Source organism: Pantherophis guttatus, chromosome 1, assembly GCF_059756535.1.
Source record: "Pantherophis guttatus breed Tessera chromosome 1, ASM5975653v1, whole genome shotgun sequence".
NCBI lineage: Eukaryota > Metazoa > Chordata > Lepidosauria > Squamata > Colubridae > Pantherophis > Pantherophis guttatus.
Genome location: NC_142063.1, coordinates 108,460,278 through 108,478,909, shown reverse-complemented (window position 1 = coordinate 108,478,909; position 18,632 = coordinate 108,460,278). Strand labels below are relative to the sequence as shown.

The window sequence follows — 18,632 nt, the reverse complement described above, 5'->3', positions numbered from 1 at the left end:
CCCTTATGGGACCCTCCAACGAAGGGATTCTGCCTGAATTCACGGAGTCCCGCTTTTTGTGTCCGATAGTGCTGCAGCGTCAACTGGAAGTCCAATTGTTGTTATATTTCTTACTTACATTATTATTTAACTATTATTGGTGGCCATGTACTAAATAAATAAATGAATAACATTGTTGGTTTAATACATATAGGTGTATCACAGCATATCATCATGTCACCCTTGAAAAGGTATTATCCTAAAATGAAGTGGTAACATGCTTTTTTTTCTCACTATGCTTTTTTAATGTCGAAATTGAGAACAATTTAGTGTAACTGTTGATGTTAATAGGATCTGGCTTTGGTTTTTTGTAAAGTTGGGAAGGTTTTGTATAACTTTTTCACAGGCAACTGTTCAACAGCAACACAAATTATGCATGAATTCAAAAAGAAAAAAGAATAGCATTAATTTAAATAGCAACTCTACAGCAATTCTGTCTGTTCAAAAATAAATCTTAATCCTAGACAGTTTTTGCCCCCCAGATGAACACACTTATAATCATAAACTTACAAATCCTTTATTTTTCTCAGACTGGATCCCATTGGCCATGCTTCCTGGTGCTGACTGAAGATGAGAGCCCAGTCTGGGAGACTCTGTGTGCCCCAGTGGCTGTTCTAATGCAAATAAACATCTGCCAAAAAAAAAAGGTACCAACTCATAACTAATACTAAGTTTCTTTTGCTTTACAATAATGCTTTGAATAAAGGCAAATGTATGTGTTCCAGGATGATGTTGCAGGATCCAAACTGGGTCAGTCACTGGGACCAGAGGTTCAGTCTTGTGAACTTTTGGACTCATGCTGGAGCCCTTCCTCAGACCAGTCCAAACCTCTGGTCCCAGTGACAGTTCCAGATTGGATCCTGCAATAATCCTTCTGTTAAGCAAATGGGCATAGAACCCTACTTCCCTGGCAAATCCTTCTCCAAATCCGATCTTCTTACAATGTCTTTGAAAAGCCACTTTCTTTTTACAAAATATCGTCTTGTTCTTCTGCTTCATCAAGAGATCGGCTGGTAGAAGGACTAGTATCAAAGACCTGCCCTCTTCTTACTCTCATATTTACATCGCTGTCCCCTCTGCCACTATTGGTATCATCGTGGTCGTCATCCTTCTCAGCACCACTGACATCGTCACTCCCAAGCCTGTTCTGTTCTAGGTCACTGTCCTCGTCAATCATCACATCATCACTCTTAACTTCTGTAACGTCTTCTTTAAACCACACTGACTTATAGCCATCGTCTTCTGTTTTCCTGTCTTTTGTCAGGATGGATCTCACTTCCTTTTCACTGTGTATATCAATTTCTTCCTGGATTGTTTTATGAGCTGACTGTGTTTTCTTTTTTTCTGGTTCCTTCCTTGCATAACTCTTGGACATAAGGCTTGTGGGTGATTCATCATCATTTTCATCTGAGTTCTCGTCATCCTGGAAGTTGGCATTAGAAAAGCTTTCTGTAAGCTGCAAAAGAAAGACAAATGTCTGTACAATAATAACTTAGTATACCCATACAACAAAACATAGTATACCCATACAACAAAATTACAATACTGCAAAGGTAAAGGGAAACTGATGATCAGATAAGACAACTAATCGCCTTAGAAATTACTTTATTAGATCTGTTCCCTTCGTAGTTATATAGCTGGGTTATTTCTGAGGTAAGGGAATTGCCAGTGTCCCTTTCCCTTTCATGATACATTGGATTCATACTATCTGCAGTTCCTAGCTAATTTCTTCATTGGCAATGTTCATTTGCCATAATTACAACTTGCAAGTTGGAAACAACCTAAACGTTCTTATAAATTCCACAGCATTGTGTTTTTTTTTTAATTTAAAAAAATTCACTTCCTGAAATAGAGGAAGAAGCCCAACTTACTTGTGAATTCTCTTTTTCAAGTTCTTTTTTTAATTTGTAATACTTGTAGGAGATCAATGCAAGCAAGGTTAGGGCAATCGCCAATAAGGTTCCCAGGGTGCCTCCCAGAGCAGCCATGTTGTTGACTTTAAAGGGTCCTGTCAGAAAAACAAACAGATCTCCTTATATCCCCAAGCACCTCACACGATTATTTCACAACAGCTAAAAAGGAATCCTTTGACTTTGAAGAAGCAGGGTGGAAAGTATTGACCCTTTTAAGTGTTGGTATGGCAGATGCTTCCTGAGAATGCCAGGGAGAACCAAGAAAACAAACTAATGGATCATCAAACAAAGCAACCCAGAGTTCTCACTCAAGGCAGAAGTGACCAGCTCAAATTAATCTACCTCAGACACATTATGTGAAGGCTGAGTCCTCTGGGGAAAATTATAGGTGGAAAGGTGGAAGGAAAGAGAAAAGAATGATCAACAATAACGTAAATGGACTCAGTTACACTGGTGGTGGCTGCACCATTGGAAGATCCGAAGGACTAGATTAGGGACAGAACATCATGAAGAAAATCTATATGGTCGACACCAATTTGATGCCACATACAGGTTGTTGTTGACTTACAACAGTTCATTTAATCACCATTCAAAGTTACAAGAGCACTGAAAAAAGTGACTTACAATTGTTTTTCACTGTTGCAACCATTGCAGTATCCCCATAGTTAAGTGATCAAAATTAGGATGCTTGGCAACTGACTCATATTTATGACGGTTGCAGTGGCCCAGGGTCATGTGATCACCTTTTATGACCTTCTTACGGGCAAAGTCAATAGGGAAGCCAGATTTACTTAATAACCATGTTACTAGCTTAACAACTCCAGTGATTCACTTAACAACTGTGGCACAAAAGGACGTAAAATGAGAAAAAATTCACTGAACAAATGTTTCACTTAGTAACAAAAACTTTGGGCTCAATTGTGGTTGTAATTCGAGGACTACCTGTTATCAGTCAAAGATGAATCTCAATGGAGCCATGATTTGATTTGATAGAATTTCCTGTGCCCCTTAAATTTCAGCATGACAAATTTAAAGAATAAACTGAGTGACATTTTTCCTGGCAGGGAGATAAAACTATATGGAAAAAATATGTATACTTAATTTTTCTGTCAGGTTACTGTTAAAGATGTTACAGAAAATGAACACATGAAGATTTACTTTTGGCTTCTGTGGTCATTTTGTCCGTATTATAAATCTAAAAGTAGTGGTGAAATCCAAATATTTTTACTACCGGTTCTTGGGTGTGGCTTGGTGAGTGTGATGTGGCTTGGTGGGCATGGCTTGGTGGGCGTGGCAGTGGAAAGATACTGCAAAATCCCCATTCCCTCCCCACTCCTGGGGGAAAGGATATTGCAAAATCTCCATTCCCACCCCACTCTGGGGCCAGCCAGAGGTGGTATTTGCCAGTTCTCCAAACTATTCAAAAGTTCCGTTGCTGGTTCTCCGAACTGCTCAAAATTTCCGCTACCAATTCTCCAGAACCTGTCAGTTCCTGCTGGATTTTACCCCTGCCTAAAAGCCTTCGCATTAAGGTAGCTTTCCACAACCATTATAATTCCCTATTAGCACAGCCAATAGTTACACTGTCAAGCTATTTTGGAAGCTAAAATACTAACACATCTTAAGACCGCTTTTTTGGGAGGCTGAATTAAGACCCTGAATGCTGAACGCGTCACCAAATGGCTGCGCTCCGAGTTTTCATCTTGCTGGAAGCAAAGGTCAGTGCTGTTTTCAAGAGAGATTTGTACTTTCCGATATCACAGTTCACATCTCTACACTATAATTACAAAGCAATTTTCCTGAAAGTTTTATGGTATTAATAACAATATGACTATAATACCTTGCAAAGTGAACTCTGAAATAAGTGCAAGTTTCAATTACTCCTAAGAGTTTATCATTAACATGAGCTGAAATAATTAGTTCATAGAGTCATATTCATTCCAGAAATAACATCTTTACTATCGTATCATAAAACGATTCTCTGCTGCAGAAGTATTAGCAACAAATAACAGCTCAATTGGATTAAAAATGTGATATATTGTATTAATTATTACATTGACTTGCTTTCCAAAGTATAGGTCCATCCTTGATTTACAACCACAACTGAGCCCAAATTTTCTGTTGCTAAATGAGACAGTTGTTAAATGAGTTTTACCCCGTTTGATGACCTTTCTTGCCATAGTTATTAAGTGAATTACTGCAGTTGTTAACTTAATAACATGGTTGTTAAGTGAATCTGGCTTCCCCATGAATTTTGCTTGTCAGAAGGTCGCAAAAGGTGATCCCATGACCCCAGGACACTGCAACCGTCATAAATATGAGTCCATTGCCAAGGGTCTGAATTTTGATCATGTGACCGTGGAGATGCTGCAATGGTCATAAGTTTGAAAAACAGTCATAAGTCATTTCTTTCAGTATCGTTGTAACTTCCAATGATCACTAAATGAGTCAAGGACTATCTGTATTGTACAGTAGCTGAAATCTGTTAGTAAATCAGCTAAGGAACATTGCCATAAGAATATAGGAAGAGCTGGGTGGACTGTATTTTTTCAGCAGACTAATATGGTTTGTGGCCTGTTTTGGCTGTCACTAATCTCCTCTCTTGCCATCTGCCTCTCTCCCCTTGGTGATACACCGTGTGCTATTTCTTAGCCCCATCATGCCACTGGTTTGGTTGACAGGCCCCTCGCCTCCTTTTCGCTTTGCAATCCTTGTTATCCTAAATGATGTAGCTGAAGATTATATATAATCACCATGACTTTGGTTCTGTTAGAGTGCCAATCACTAAAAATTCTGTCCACTGTACTACTTGCATCACTAAGACAATATCCTAGTTTTTCCTATATTTTTAACACCATGCTGTATAATAGAAAAGTACCTACCTGTGTATAATTACAACATCTTAAAAGATACAAAAGGTTTTGCATGAATGAACCAGTTCATTTATGTTACTCAAGAACCATTTCAATGTTTTAACGCTCATAGTAATTTGTGCCTTTTTCACATTTAAAATTTCCCTAATGCTAGCTTTCTGTAAATTTGAAAGCATGCTAACATTGCTCGGTTGCAATCTTGTATAAACTTGTATGAATGTATTCGTGTGTAGATATTTATATATTAAAAGCTAGGTCTTTTAATGTATATAAAGCCCTAGCTTTTATAGATTATCTGTAAGTTTTATGGAAAGATAGCCTGGGATTCAGCCTATCTGATTCAGTGGTGGGATTCAGCCAGTTCGCACCACTTCGGGAGAACCGGTTATTAACTTTCTGAGCAGTTTGGCAAACTGGTTGTTGGAAGAAATCATCAGGGCAGAGAACCGGTTGTTTAATTACTTGAATCCCACCACTGCTATAAGGATATAGTCATCCTTACCCTGTGTAATAGAAATAAACTTCATTAAAAAGGATGGCGTTTCAGGAAGGACTGATTAGGACTATACAGATGTCAAAATGATTGAGAAGAAATGTTTTAGAAATTGTTAGTGTAGTTCTTCTTTAAAGCATTTTCAACTTTTGAGGGAGAGTCTTAGAAGCAGACTCACTAAAGCAGGGCTGTCAAACTCGCGGCTTGTGGGCCTGATGTGTCATGAGATGGCCACGCCCATGCCTGGTTTAGTGAAGGGGGAAAAAGTTGCGATATGTAACGTGACGCTGCTGTGATGCTGCGAATTTGACACCCTTGCACTAAAGCAACTGCATCTTTGATGCAGCCAACTGAAGCAGCTGCATTTTTCTTCATCTGCTGTTATAAATGGTTCCACTGTTTATTGGCTTATTCCTATTACAGCAGAACCAGTGACCAGACCAAGAAGCACTACCTGTGATGTGGCTACAAAAGATGGCATAACAGCCACTAAAACAGCTGCATTTCCTTTCAGAAAGAATTGTATTAAAGAAGCATTTCAATAACATTCCTACATGTTTTCAAGCATTTCTTCTGAATAATTTTCAAAGCATGCACACCTGTAATAATGATTAGCCACATATTCCACTGAACTCCGTGAACTTTCTTGATTCAGAAACTCTATGTATAAAATTGCTATACCGGATTACCAAGATCTAGTCTGATTTGGAAATCTGGCAACTGGTAATGCTGGAATTACCTTGTATTGTATGGCCAACCATCCAATCTGTTAAGCTTTCATCATTGCGATTCATCATTGATTAGGAGAGTAATCTGATCTGATAGTAAACTGTGGCTTGCAAGTCTGAACATTTTTCAGTTTCTTAGGAAGGCAGGGAGCTTTTAAATCTCTCCACAGCCAAGCCTTTCATATAGGAATTTACATTAAACATGTATTTTATCTGAAATAAAGCATAGTCATATAGAAGGATGTATGGCAAAAAAACCATGATCTTTCTTAAGAGTAATACTTTCTAAGCTGAAATCATATTTCCTGAGAAAGCATAAACTCTCACCACTAAAGAATCATCTCTTTCCCTCCCTCCCTCCTTCCCTCCCTCTCTCTCCCCGTATCCATCCCTCTTCTATCTATTGAGAACAATTATTATATATTATGATGGGAGCAAGCCTAAATCCTCCTCAGTTTCCGCACTGCTCCTCTCTTCTTGCAGCACAGCTACAGCTTAAAAAAAAGAGGAAACTTTTGCTTTTAACAAATGGTGAACCCCCTTCACCAAACAACTCAATGAAATTGGCTTCATTCAACATTTAATAAGGTAGTGTTTTCCCCTGTCCAATTGTGTTGGACTCTAGGGGGCAGTCGTCATCTCCATTTGTTAGCTGAGGAAGTCAGCATTGTCCAAAGACATTTTCATGGTCACGGGGCCAGCATAGCTATATGCTGAAGCGCACCGCACAGAATGCTGCTACCTTCTCACCGAAGTGGTACCTATTTATCTAATTGCATTTGCATGTTTTCAAACTGTTAGGTTGGCATTCAACATCATATGACAGTAACCACAATTTATGGAGGAGAAGGTGAAGGGTATTCTTATTCCTTTATGCATGATTTACCATGACCCCTCAATGCAAACTTAATAACATAGACTCTACCTTCTGGATTAGTTTTGGAAGGAATTGTAGAACTGCCAGGATTATGAGCTTCATTTACTGATGGAGTTGTTATAACTTTGATAATGGGCTTTGTAGAAAACATAGAAGTTGAAGTCGAAGCACTAGAAGTTGATATACTAGACTTAGATATACGGCTTGTTGCAGAAGTATTTGCTACAAAAAGTGTGCTTGTTGCAGTTGTGGAAGATAATGAAATAGAAGAAACATAGTTACTTTTTGTCGTAGAAATGCCTGTTGTGGAAGGTTTAATGGTTCCAAGTAAAGGAGTAGTAGACTGTCTATCACCATCTGGTACTGAGCTTGTAGTGGGAGTCTTCGTGGTTACAATTTTGGAAGAAGTTGATGACTGGACACTCCCACCACTTGTTATAAAATTACTTGGTGGGGTAGGCTTGGGAGCTCCAGACTGAGAAGGTGCTTGAGTGGTGGTGGGGCTTGAGTTCTTGATGGATTCCTCTGTCCATTGGCTTCTCTCTGTTACAAGAGTACTAGTGGTCAGAAACTGTGTAGAATTACCTGGGATGACAGGAGGTTTTAGTGTAGTTACAAAAGGTTGAGTGACTGAACCAGATACAGAAACAGTCCCAGGATTTCTTGTAATCTCTGTAAGGTTATCCTTCCCAGTTGTACTTGAAAGAGGTGACATGGACGTTGTGGATCCAGAAGGTTTAGGACTACTTATTCCAGGTGGCAAAGTGGATGGCTTTTGACTAGTGTTCCCTTTCCCTGGGCTGGTAGGAGAGGTTTCAGTGAAGGCAGTGGTAGTTACAGGTGGAACAGCTGGAGTTGGAGCTGTAAATGCAATAGGAAAAGGGACTGTTTAATCTGATGCTTCTATATCTAACAGTCAAATCCTTCATGCTTTCAAGGCACCAAGACCTACTCATGGCAATCATTATGCAGAAATAATAACACTGAAAGAGTTTTACAATGGAAGACGCTACACAGGCCCTACATAAACTGAATTGTGTCAGCAGAATCTTTATCCCAGGTTGTACAATGTCAATCCAAGACAAAAGAGGGAGTCGATTTAGTGTAAGGGCTGGATTGCTTTCCACCAATGAATTGGTGGAACAATTGGTGAACAAACCACCAATGAATTGAGTAAAATTAGAAGCCAGTCTCTCTTTAATTCCCCCACCACATTTCTATATTAGATTATCTTTGAGAAATAATTATGCCTTCTTCTGGACTTTGTGCTCAAGGTGGGAAAAATTGAAATTTTGATTTTGGGTTTTACCAATTAAATACATTTGTTGTTATAGAACTGGCTAGTTTATAATATTTTGTAAAAGTAAAAAGTCAAGGTTCGATGTTATTATTCTACTGCACCAAAGGGAGTCAGAAGTAAATGCCTTTTCTCCCCCTCCCCTCTTTTCTTACACTTTCCCTTCCTTTTTTCCTCTCCTATCTTTCCTACTATTTTCTTTTGTATTTATTAATTAATAAATAAACAAACAAACAACAACAACAAAATAAGAGAAATAATCATGCCTGGCCTGTTCCTATAGAAAAGAGAATTTCTCTTAACCCTTGGAAATGCTTTATGTACAGGGATGGTGGGGGGCAGTGGTGAAATCCAATTTTTTTTACTACCAGTTCTGTTGGCATGGCTTGGTAGGTGTGGTTACCTCACTGGGGCCAGCCAGAGGTGGCATTTGCCGGTTCTCCAAACTACTCAAAATTTCCGCTACCGGTTCTCCAGAACCTGTCAGAACCTGATGGATTTCACCCCTGCGGGTGGGGTGGGGGCTGGTGATAATGCTTCAAAGTATAGAAACGGAGCCTCTCCAAGCATTGATACAGATTAGAATAGAACTCGGAGGTCTTCTAGTCCAGTGCTGAAGCAGGAGAACCTATAATATTTCAGATAAGTGACTGTCTAGTCTCTTCTTAAAAACCTCCAGTGATAGAGCGCCCATGATTTCTGAAGGCAAGCTGTTCCACTGGTTACTGTAATCATCCTCACTGTTAGGAAGTTTCTCCTTAATTCCAGGTTGCTTCTCACTTTGATTAGTTTCCAATTATTGTTTCAATGAAGCTTAGTAGATCTCATCCATGGCAAAAATTATATTAGGAACAGGGAGAAAATATCGCTTTGAAATGGGAATAGCTATATGTAACTACCAGCTGCCTCAAGTGTAGTTAGGATATGAGAGAGAAAATATCTTGAAGACATAGCACATGGTTGTGCTGAAGTTAGAGGGGTGGACTTTTTGTTTAATGTGCTTCAGCAATCTCTGTGGTTCCTACATCTCTAAATTTTATCTGCATAAAGAGAGCATTCCCAACATACTTGCCAAAGGTGTGACATCTATTGAGATCAGGGTGCTTGCTTCTTCCAGAGTACTGATGTCGGTAGCAATGGCCTGTGCAAACAGGAAAGGAGGTTTTAGCCTTGCACACACATGTGCCAATTTTATCAGTCCATTAAAAAAGGCAACATATTCATTTGGATCTAGTTACATCTGGCAGAGATGGTGGTAATACTGCCCCCTTCCCCACCCCATTTATATGCAAGACCTGGGCATTACAAAGGAGACTTGCTGAAATCATGTTTATGAATATGGAGACCAATGCTTCTCTTGTTTATCTCTGTTTTGCACAACCTACGCAGTGATGTGATTCTACTGCATGCAGTGGGAGTACCATAATGTTCATTTCACGATTCAATCTCTGGAGAAGATACGGTAAATATTTAAAACCAAAGGTGGTTCAATAAAAGGTTGAAAAAATAGTTCTGGGGTTTTTTTTTTTACAATGACATATTTTTTACAATGTTCTTTGAACTCGGTAATGGCTCTATTTATTAGAACAATGCAAAGCTTTAATTTGGAGCCTCAGTCTGAACACAAACCAGTGCTTCTCCTTTCAAATTAGTTCAGAAAACTAAATTGATATGACTGAAGTGTCAGATCAAATCAAATAGATTTCTGAATTGTCAAATTGAATTAGAGATTATTCAAATTTCCTTCCTATTTACTATCCTGTTTCCCCTAAAATAAGACATCCCCTGATAATAAGCCCAATTGGGTTTTTGAGTGCATGCGCTAAAATAAGCCCCCCCTGGAAAATAAGCCCTCCCCAAAAATAAGCCCTCCCCGAAAATATTTAACCGCATGCCCAGCCGGTCCCCGCCATTTCCTTTGTTTAGGGTTAGGGAGACAGAGCTGGAAATCAGGTAAGACGGCAAGAGGAGCCCCGTCTTGCTCCATGTGCCCCAAAATAATAAGACATCCCCCAAAATAAGGCCAAGCACTTATTTCGGGGTTCAAAAAAATATAAGACAGGGTCTTATTTTGGGGGAAACGCGGTATAAAGCCAAGGCAACTAAAATAAAACTTGATTGTATTCTGCAAAATGAAATGAGAAATAGAAATCTTCACTGCAGTTTTTGCCAGTATAGTTTCATTGTTCTTAGAAATACATCTGATAAAAGTCTTTTTGTGCTCTGTTTTGTTTTAATTGACTACTTAACAGCATTTAAATCCTTACTGAATTCTTTAGAATTGTACCATGTATGTTTTTTAATCAATAATATAGGGATTTTTGAAAAACCTTTTAACAGCTAATGATTAACATTGGAGTAAAAAACTCAATGATAGAATAATGACAGACATTAATGTTTCCTGCAGAGTCTTTGTTATTTCAAATATTTGCACACATCTGCATACAATAGAATCATATTATTTACCCATAATGTGGTCAAAGTTTAATTTCACTCTGAAAATCTACATTGATCAATGTTAGATCATTAGATTGTTGAAAAATAAATAAAACTACCTAGTGTATAAATTGCACTACACTTTAAAGTAGCTTGTTTGGCTTTGATTTAGTGCATTGTGTTAACGGCTGTCAAATTATTTTCCTCTGTCAAGTTAGTCTTTCCTCTATTTTAAATCAATTATTTTGAAATGACAGATGATAATGAGAGAGACAGTAAAGACAGCAACTCAAGACAACAGTGTCATGTGGAAGCTTCAAACTAAACAGAAATGTACAATAATTTTAGGAAAAATTACTTACCCAAAGGTTAATATGAGATGATACATTCAGAATCTTAGTGGTTTGGATAAATCCTTCTGCAGTAACTCTGAAATCTGAACTGTTTTGTATTCTGTATTTGATATCAGGATTGATTTTCTAAAAGCGGTGAACAAAAATCTACATCAGGACTTAATCAAACAAATGGCTTCACTAAGTAAATTCTGTTTAAAAGAATTGATTATGTAGTGAGCATCCTAAGTAATATCCTATATATGATCTGGATTAGTTTTCTGACTTTCCTGCAACCTGGTTTCCCCAGTAGTAAAGAAGTTTGGTTCCCATAATCCCCCAGGCAGCATTCACCAGCTTGATTAGATAATTGCCACCTTTTTGATTATCTGACAACTGAATAACAGGGCAACAGAATTGTAAAGGACCTTGGAGGTTTTCTAGTCCAACCCCTTGCTCAGGCAAGAAACCTTACACCATTTCAGAGAAATGGTTGTCCAATCTCTTCTTTAAAACTTCCAGTGTTGGAGCATTTACAACTTCTGGAGGCAAGACGTTTCACTAATTCATTGTTCTAACTGTCAGAAAATTTCTCCTAAGTTCTAGGTTGCTTCTCTCCTTGATTAGTTTCCACCATTGCTTCTTGTCCTGCCTTTGGGTGCTTTGGAGAATAGCTTGACTCCCTCTTCTTTGTGGCAGCTCCTGAGATATTGGAACACTGCTATCATGTTACCCCTTTCACAAAAGGCTGTTCCCAGTGGTGGGTTGCCCCCGGTTCGCACCGGTTCTATAGAACCGGTAGTAAAACCAGCGGGAGGCTCCACCCACCGACCCCAACGTCATCAAAATGCTTCTGCGCTTACGCGCTGCCCCACTGCAAACCAGTAGTAAAGGTAGATAGAGCCCACCCCTGGCTGTTCCAGTGGAACTATGATTAGTAATACTTGCTCCTGGGACCCTATCAGTGTAGTGTAGTTTGCTTGAGAAGCTGAGATGATTAACTCATGATTAGCTCAGCTCCTGCTCCAGGGGATATATTTTACATTGTAGGAATGTCTGCTTTGTTCTACCCTTTGGCTCCTAAAATTCTTCCATCTCTCTTGAAAGGGCCTTAGTGCTTTTTCACCAACTCTCTCTTCTTGAAGTACATTTTGGTGGAACAACATATGTGTTCCCCTGGTTCAGTTAGCAAGGTTCATTTTTTTCTCTCACCCAGTGGTGAAATCCAAATTTTTTTACTACCGGTTCTGTAGGCTTGGCTTGGTGGGCATGGCTTGGTGTGTATAACAGGGGAAGATACTGCAAAATCTCCATTCCCTCCCCACTCCAGGGGAAGGATACTGCAAAATCCCCATTCCCACCCTACTCTGAGGCCAGCCAGAGGTGGTATTTGCCAGTTCTCTGAACTGCTCAAAATGTCCCCTACCGGTTCTCCAGAACCTGTCAGAACCCACTGGATTTCACCCCTGCTCTCACCCATCATAAAGCAAAAACAGTGAGAAAATAGTGAGGCTGACCACTGCTGCCATTTTTTTCCTGTGCCCACATTTCTGACCAGGATGTCCTTCCTATCTTTTTCCTCTTTGTAAGTGACAAATTCAAAAGGCAGCAGAAAACTGCTGTAGAGATAAGAAGGTTTGACAGGTACCAGAACAAAAATGCATCGGAAGGGATCTGAAAATAGGTACAACACTCTACCCCAATATAGGTTTCTCACATCAATCTCATACAGAAACTGACTTCATAACTGCTATCTTAACAGCGTTTGCTCCCTGTGATATTCAACAGATCCTGAAATGACTAACATCTGGCAAGAAGTCATCATCTGCTGCAAAGATCTGCAGGGGTTCTGACGATGTGTTGGCTTTCATGATCAATGACTTTGCAGGCTGGGCCTCAGACATTCTTCCCAGATAAACGGCTTCCTCAAAGTAGGGTCGATTATCATTTTTCCGTACAACATCAATTTTCACCGTGGTCTGAGAGTATCTGAATGCATTGTTTTCTTGGGAAGCCTGGAGAAAGAGAGAGTGAGAACTCAGATCTTCTTAAGGGCTAAAATGTAAAATTTTAATGTGAGGTAAATGAAGAGGTTCTCTGGAACAAAGATGGGTGAAGGTAGCATATCAAAAGGATCCTCCCAAAAGGGAAGGAACAGCAGAAGGGACTGTGAGGAAGTTCTTAGGAACCCCCAATTCAGAGAACCAGAGGAGCCCACTCATCATATCATCAGAACTCTCAATAATAATAATAATAATAATAATAATAATAATAATAATAATAATAATAATAATAATAATAATAATAATAAAAAACTCAGTTGACTGTTTCATGTTTAATGAATAAAAGAGATAATAATAATAAAGCTGTTTGAAGGCGGCTTTACTTGGAACAGCTTCCATCCTATGACGATATCTGTAACACCATCCAAATCTGCTTATCCCAGGTCCTTGGTAAGGACTCAATATTGTACATAGACAAAAATGCCAGACCCAGTTTGAACATCTGGCTGACTGTGCAATGATTAACAACAACAACAATATTTAATTGGTAATTAGCCCATTATAAAAACCATCAGAGATATCTGGGTAGGTTTTGGCCTTAATTAGATCATCATTAATTTGTTTCATTGTGTGTTATAGCAGGATATGGCAAGAACTCAGAGCTGACAAGATGTTCAGGAAACAGAAAGTTCTAAATTTTATTTATCTTGGATATAGTTAATAGGCATTACATCTATTTCTCACTACCTAGCTTAGCCTTGCCCAATCAAGTGCCCTCTAGATGTGTTGGATTTTAACTGTCTCTGTTCCTAACCAAGAAAACCTGTGGCAACATATTGGGAATTCTGGCCTTCCTAATTACCGGTATGTCCTCCTGGCAAACAAATATTGAAGAGTCACATTTTATTAACAACATACTAACATTATCAGGAGACTTACCACAATATACAACATGAATGTCTTCAGGGTGTTTGCAGGCTGAGTCATGGTTATGTTTCCAGAATCTCTGTTTATTTTGAATGTGTTATTATCATTTCCTAAACACAATTGGAAAAAGAAAATATTTGGCATGCATGATTAGTACAAAAAGAGTAGGATGAAGCTTCTTGAACTGTGTCATGCACAAGATTGTGAAATTGTACATTAGATACCCATGCTTGTTAGCATTAAATCCAGTGCAGTTCCAAGACAGGCAAAGAATCCTGGTTTTTCATGTTAGTTTTATATTTTATTTGGTAGGTATTTTAGTTTTATCTTTATTGTGATGTACTCAAAGAACCTAATATTACAGAATGGCCAATTATTTATTCCTTCATTTATTTCTTTTTCTCAAAGCCTGTCTTACTTCTACTGAAACCTGGCTTGGAAAAATATGTGACTCTACTAGGATATATTTTTAACAGGACCATTAATTTCTCTCTTTGTAAATGATTGGGGCAGCCTTGTTAAAAATGAGATGACTCAGATGCTATCACATCAATGGCTCCATTTAGGGGCAAGTAAGTCTACTGTTACTTTCCCCCAAATGCAGACCTATGGTGACCTGTGCTTAAGGTGGACCTTGAACTCACCAGTTCCCACATTCTAGCCTGGTGCCTTTATCACTACATCTTTATCTTTCTTTATCTTTTATTTGATTTGTATACCGCCCTACTCCCGAAGGACTCAGGGCGGTGAACAGCCAAACAATAAAATAACATAGATACAAAAAATTTAAAAAACCAGATAAAATCAAATTAAATCATTTTGGCCCAGACAAATTTAAAACACCCCAATAATTTAAAAACAGATTAAAATTTACATGTTTAAAAAGGGAAGAGATTAGGCCAAGCCCGCCTGATGGAATAAAAAGGTCTTCACAGCGTGGCGGAAGGTGCGCAGATCCGGGATCCTCCGTATCTCTGGGGGGAGCTCATTCCAGATGGTAGGTGCCCCCACAGAGAAGGCTGTCCCCCTAGGGGTCGCCAGCCGACATTGTTTGGCTGACGGCACCCGGAGGAGTCCCTCTCTATGAGAGCGTACTGGCCGGTGGGAGGCTATTGGTGGTAGTAGGCGGTCCCGTAGATAACCAGGTCCTAAGCCATGGAGCGCTTTAAAGGTGGTAACCAAAACCTTGAAGCGCACCCGGAAGACCACCGGGAGCCAGTGCAGCTCGCGCAGGAGAGGTGTCACATGGGAGCGCCATGTCGCTCCCATTACCACCCGCGCGGCCGCACTCTGCGCCAGTTGGAGCCTCCGGGTGCTCCTCAAGGGGAGCCCCATGTAGAGAGCATTACAATAGTCCAGGCGGGAGGTGACGAGGGCATGAGTGACCGTGCGTAACGAGTCCCGATCCAGAAAGGGACGCAACTGGCGAATTAGGCGAACCTGATGAAAAATCCTCCTGGTCACGGCCGTCAAGTGCTCTTCTAAAGACAGCCGTGAATCCAGGAGGACGCCCAAGTTGCGAGCCCTCTCCGTGGGGGCCAATGATTCGCCCCCAATAGTCAGTGATGGCATCAACTGACTATATCGGGACGTCGGAAACCACAGCCACTCGGTCTTGGATGGGTTGAGCCTGAGCCTGTTCCTCCCCATCCAGATCCGTACGGCCTCCAGGCACCGGGATATCACTTCAAGGGCATCAAACTGGCACCAATTATATATATGGACCCTAAAAATAATTACACAGATTCTGCCTGCCATTTTATGTCTTTGTGTGTTTAAGTCCTAGGAAAATCCACATTGGTATCATTCTGCTGGTGTTTGTTCAGTAATAAATGCAAATGGAAGAAAAAAAACCCTAGATGTACCTAAAATCTAGAAGTTGAATAAATGCTTGCTTTACTTGTTGCTTTGTTGGGTTTGAGATATTATCCAATGTATTAATATTATTTCCAACATCTTTTGCTGAATTGCTTCCAAGTACAGATTGAAGTAAATGTAATGTAGAAGATACTTGAACCAAATGAAACACAACTATCCATAGCTATGTGGTTCACTTCCAACATCACACTCCCAGCTATAATGTAATGTTTTTGATTTGTCTTAGTATATGTGTGGCCCTAGTCATTGTAGTTGAAAAACAGGAGATATTAATAGCATGTTGTGAGAACAAACCAGGTTAAATACGTCATGGATTGTGCAAACTATATGTGTAATATGTGGTATATTACAGGGTATGGCAAACCATGGATCACACTTGCCCCCCTCACTTCATCTGCAGAGAAGGTACTGCTGAAACTGGGTGCCAAAATGGATTTGTCAGTTTGGGTGTTTGGGAAGGGGAGCAGTTGATTAAGAATAAGAGTGGGAATGGGGTTTATTTTCAATCTCTAAAGCCCAAATCCTTCTAAAAATATCCTGAAATCACACTGTGGGATTCAGTCATTTGGTTAATAAAGTTCAACAGCTTGATTTGGAGACATTTAGAGGAGAGGATTTAAGAGTTTTCATGAGGATAGTCTGACTCCAAGAAGTTGGATTACAAATTTTCTCTATTTTATACTTGAGAAACTCCATATAGTTTAGCTGTCTGGAGAATATATGTAGAAATACGGCACTATTATTAAATAATTTCTTCATTGTCCCTGAATCTGGATTATATTTGAAAGTAACAAGTCTAGAAAATCAGTACCTGATTTTTAAATTACTTTTAAATTTAGATTAAAAGGGGGGATTTTAATCTACTCACCAGCAGCAATTTCATATATTACTTTCTCATTCAAACTTTTATCCCCATCAATAGCATAGAGGGGTCCTGGCTCCAAGATCAGTGGCCCACTCTGCAATGACAATAAAAGTAAATAATTTCCTTACAATTCCAGTAATTTGTTCATTTTTTAAATTTATTTATCAAATTTAGTCCTTGCCCTTCTCTTCATAGACAGTATACAAGTAAAATATTAAAACATCAAAACTGTTTATAAAATGTATAGAGGAGGCAAAGGAGATTAAAAGCCAATGTTAAAATTTAATTAAAAGGCAGAGGGAGAATCTTTAGGATGCTAACCAGCCCCATGGCTGTTGTGTTCCTCTGTGAGCCCCAAGCAAGAGAGCAGACCCACATATTTCTGAAAGGCCAGGAGACTGAGGCCCTGCCTTGCCTTTGGAGAGAGAATGTTACAAAGGACAGGGGCAACAGTAGAGAAGACTCTCTTCCTGGAACCCCACCAGTTAAAATGCTTCAGAATACCCTCCTTGCCTGACCAGGTGGGGAAGGGATTTAATGATGCATTATAGATTTGGTCTCAAACTCAGGTCTATTGGAACCCATAGAGTGATTCATGAAATAAGACAGCCCAATTTCATAATTTCACAGTGAGATTGTATTTCTTGACTCTTTAGGAACACATAGCCTTTGAGGATTCTACGTTCAGCCTCTGTTCTTTCATGTCAACTTTCTCTGCCACCTTCCAGTCCATTCACCTCTAGCTTTCTGACTTGTCAAAGGGACATCATCAGATATGTGCCCTGCCCTAAACCTGCTGGTTTGAATGCTACAACAAATCATAATGAAGTTATGGGCACCCAAGCAAAAATTCATCTTGGTCTCCTGATGAACTAATCTGGCAAGAAGGAGAACAACAACAACAAAAGTAATCAGGACTCAGATGGTTGAATTGTAAATCATGGAAACATTCTGTGTTCACAAAATTTAACTACATCAAATACTTCTCTTACTAAAGGTAGTACATATCTTTCTGGCTGTTGCCCTTTTTGGACTCTGGGTTCAACCAAGCAGACTGAGTACCTGTGTCCAAGACACAGCATTGTTATAACTTGAATCCTCGGAGCTTAAATGAAAAAAGCAACACAAGCCCAAGGAGAAACAAACCCATATTAAACAAGGCAACTTTAGGTAGGCAACCAGTCTAAGCATCTTGTTAACATACCACTTCTTCTGAAAGATTGACTTTGCTGGTGTAGCCAAGACTGATACACACTTTGCCGCCTCCAATGGCAGTACATGGCTGAAACCAGGGAGGTTTGAGATCAGATTGTACAATCCATATGGATATTGTGGCTGTGGCTGTGTGTGTCCCTGCCTCATCAGCACTTCCATCCTACACAACAGAAAAATAAAGGAGAACAAATTGGAGAAGGTTCATCGGCTAAAAAGTATCTTGAAGAATTAGATCAATCCCTTCTAATGCATTTGCAAAAGCCGTCTGGATAGATGATGATCCAAGAAATGGCATGGTTTATATCCCCTATTCTGTAAAAGCCAACATTGAATGATGAAGAGCCTCATATGATCCATGGTGTGGATGCACAATTCTGCAATAACCATCTTTCAATGCGGAAATGTTTCCTGTTTCAACACTTAAGCTAAACGTCTCAGAACTGGCAGATATCATGATTAGCAGTTTCAGCTTCAGAATTAAAATTAAGCAGATGATAGAACGTGCAAATATTTTGTTTACAATAAAACTCACCATGGCCCTTAAAGTAAATCTCATAAAATTAATTGCTTCATAATCCAGGGCTTTACGCAAGTAAATTTGTGGGTTGTTAATTCCTTGTATATTGAAATAGTCCATTGCTTCCTATCAGTTAACAAGAAAGAGAGAATGCCAAGTTTAATTCCAGGTATTACAGGAAATAATACATGACACATACAATTCTGAGCTAAGTATATGTTTGTCGTCTTATTTCCAAC

General features: G+C 39.3%; 1 protein-coding gene across 2 annotated transcripts in view; it reads right to left on the bottom strand.

The window, feature by feature from the left end:
* Positions 1 to 540: 540 nt before the first annotated feature.
* The window catches only part of CDHR5 (cadherin related family member 5), a 30,043-nt gene continuing 11,951 nt past the window's right edge, over positions 541 to 18,632 (bottom strand). The window contains exons 6-15 of one of the 2 annotated variants that reach the window (XM_034418610.3): positions 18,409 to 18,519; positions 17,866 to 18,036; positions 16,665 to 16,755; positions 13,931 to 14,028; positions 12,794 to 13,003; positions 11,019 to 11,135; positions 9,289 to 9,361; positions 6,972 to 7,784; positions 1,911 to 2,047; positions 541 to 1,495 (exon numbers count right to left, since the gene is read on the bottom strand). In XM_034418610.3, coding sequence (XP_034274501.2) covers positions 1,007 to 1,495; positions 1,911 to 2,047; positions 6,972 to 7,784; positions 9,289 to 9,361; positions 11,019 to 11,135; positions 12,794 to 13,003; positions 13,931 to 14,028; positions 16,665 to 16,755; positions 17,866 to 18,036; positions 18,409 to 18,519 — 2,310 coding nt within the window. In that variant the 3' untranslated portion in view covers positions 541 to 1,006. The remainder of the gene's footprint in view (positions 1,496 to 1,910; positions 2,048 to 6,971; positions 7,785 to 9,288; positions 9,362 to 11,018; positions 11,136 to 12,793; positions 13,004 to 13,930; positions 14,029 to 16,664; positions 16,756 to 17,865; positions 18,037 to 18,408; positions 18,520 to 18,632) is intronic. The other variant, XM_034418611.3, reaches the window with a different exon arrangement.